The 1,642-nt window shown below is 36.8% G+C and overlaps 1 protein-coding gene across 1 annotated transcript; it reads right to left on the reverse strand.

Annotated features, from left to right (window-relative positions):
• Positions 1–409: 409 nt before the first annotated feature.
• LOC117113211 (thioredoxin-related transmembrane protein 2 homolog) lies at positions 410–1,635 on the reverse strand (the record flags this gene model as incomplete). The annotated part of the gene is made up of 3 exons (XM_033256496.1): positions 410–569; positions 745–851; positions 1,543–1,635. Coding segments are annotated over 3 exons (270 nt in total), but the record flags the coding sequence as incomplete, so codon positions are not given.
• Positions 1,636–1,642: the final 7 nt, after the last annotated feature.

A 1,642-nucleotide genomic window follows, 5' to 3' on the forward strand; every position in this document is an offset into this window, starting at 1 on the left:
GTGGTGATGTCAAAACACCATGTGACACTATTTTGTTGCCAAGCAATGCTACCTGATTGTCTCCAAATTTTATCGGTTAATTAAATGTTATATCTTACCTCTATTGTGTTTTGTAATTTTATAATATACTTGAGATATTTACTATATGGACAAATCTCATGTTTCTAGTATGTATTTAATCAGAAATGATAAGGTTTTGGTACACCATGGTATTGAAACTGTGACTTAACTGTGAGGGACTCAGCTTAACACCTGGTAGTAGTTACTCGTTAACAGAGTGGTGACATGTGGTACTGTGATGTAGCCATGTAGTTAAAAAATATAGTATAAAAATATGTTGCAATTGAAAGTGGAGCACAGAAAATACTGGGAACGACAAATACAAATGGTGGCGCTTTAGCTCAGTCTGAAGAGCATCAGAACAGTAATTCAGTAGATAGTAGTTTAACTCTTATTCTTACAGTTACATTTTCTTTGTTTCACTCAATTTTGAAAAATCTTACCTTTGTGCAAGTTTTTCATTGGTTCCAACATCTAGTTTGCCAAACTTGAAATGAGAATGAGAATAACTTGGAAAAAAAAAGAAATATAAATTTAAAGTTAATTTTAAATGTATGATATATGCAAATATTTTTACACAGGTAGTATACACATGTTTTTAAGAGCTGGGATCAAAAGTGGCCATAATAACCGCTTAAATCTTAGGAATTTGAAGATAGGCAACCCCAAGTTACAGCTACTTACTTTAATGAGAGACCTGCAAATATTGAAGCGAATCGCTGACAACTAGGAGACCAAGCTGCATAGCATTCTATCAACCATGTGGTGCGTGGGTTGTTCTCCAACTCCTCCTGAAATTCGTATGACATCAACATGATTCATTTTGAGCCAGACTATACAGGTGAGGCTACATTAGGCTACATGGTACAGCAGGACTGTGATGATGGAAAATTGGGCTACGATTAAACTAGTGATGACAGTGGAGGATCGAGGACCTTTTGGCTGGGGACCATGAGTTGCAGTGGAGGAGCCATCGTCTGGGTTGTGTGGAGCCTATGGTCTGATGGTTATGGAATAGGGTTTCCACAATGTTTTGGGGCCATCTAGGGATGTGCCTCCTGGAAGATCCAGGTTTTTAGTAATTTTAATATCTCAAATAAATGGTTTCACATGATCTGTATGACTAGAGATTTTTCATATGATGCACCTCCTCCTAGATCCACCACTGGAGATGAAGATCAGTGTGCTGGTGATGAAGGTACAATGTTTGTGGTATTGTTTGTTTTTAATAAGAATTAGGCTACTGATGAGGGTACAGTGGGCTAGTGATAATGGTAAAGTGAGCTAGGTAGGGGTATGGTGCGAATGAATGATTATGATACAGTACAGTGGTGAGCAGGTGATGAGGTACAATGGTCTACTTGTGAGGATACAGTGGATTGGTTACCTTTAGGTTTTACTTAACCATCAAAATCTTCTGGGCTCTCAATTGTTAAGGGTACAGGAAGAAATTCACAAGTAATAGTGTGAAAAAATACTTACAAAGAATGGTTCTTCTTTGAAATAAGTTATATCTTCTGGTCCTTTATATGCTGGCTCAGGAAATATTAGTACTACAACTGTAAATAAAATAAAATAAACT

The sequence above is a fragment of the Anneissia japonica genome, unplaced genomic scaffold (genome assembly GCF_011630105.1).
Source record: "Anneissia japonica isolate Jap-2015-1 unplaced genomic scaffold, ASM1163010v1 scaffold285768_len1642_cov257_single, whole genome shotgun sequence".
NCBI lineage: Eukaryota > Metazoa > Echinodermata > Crinoidea > Comatulida > Comatulidae > Anneissia > Anneissia japonica.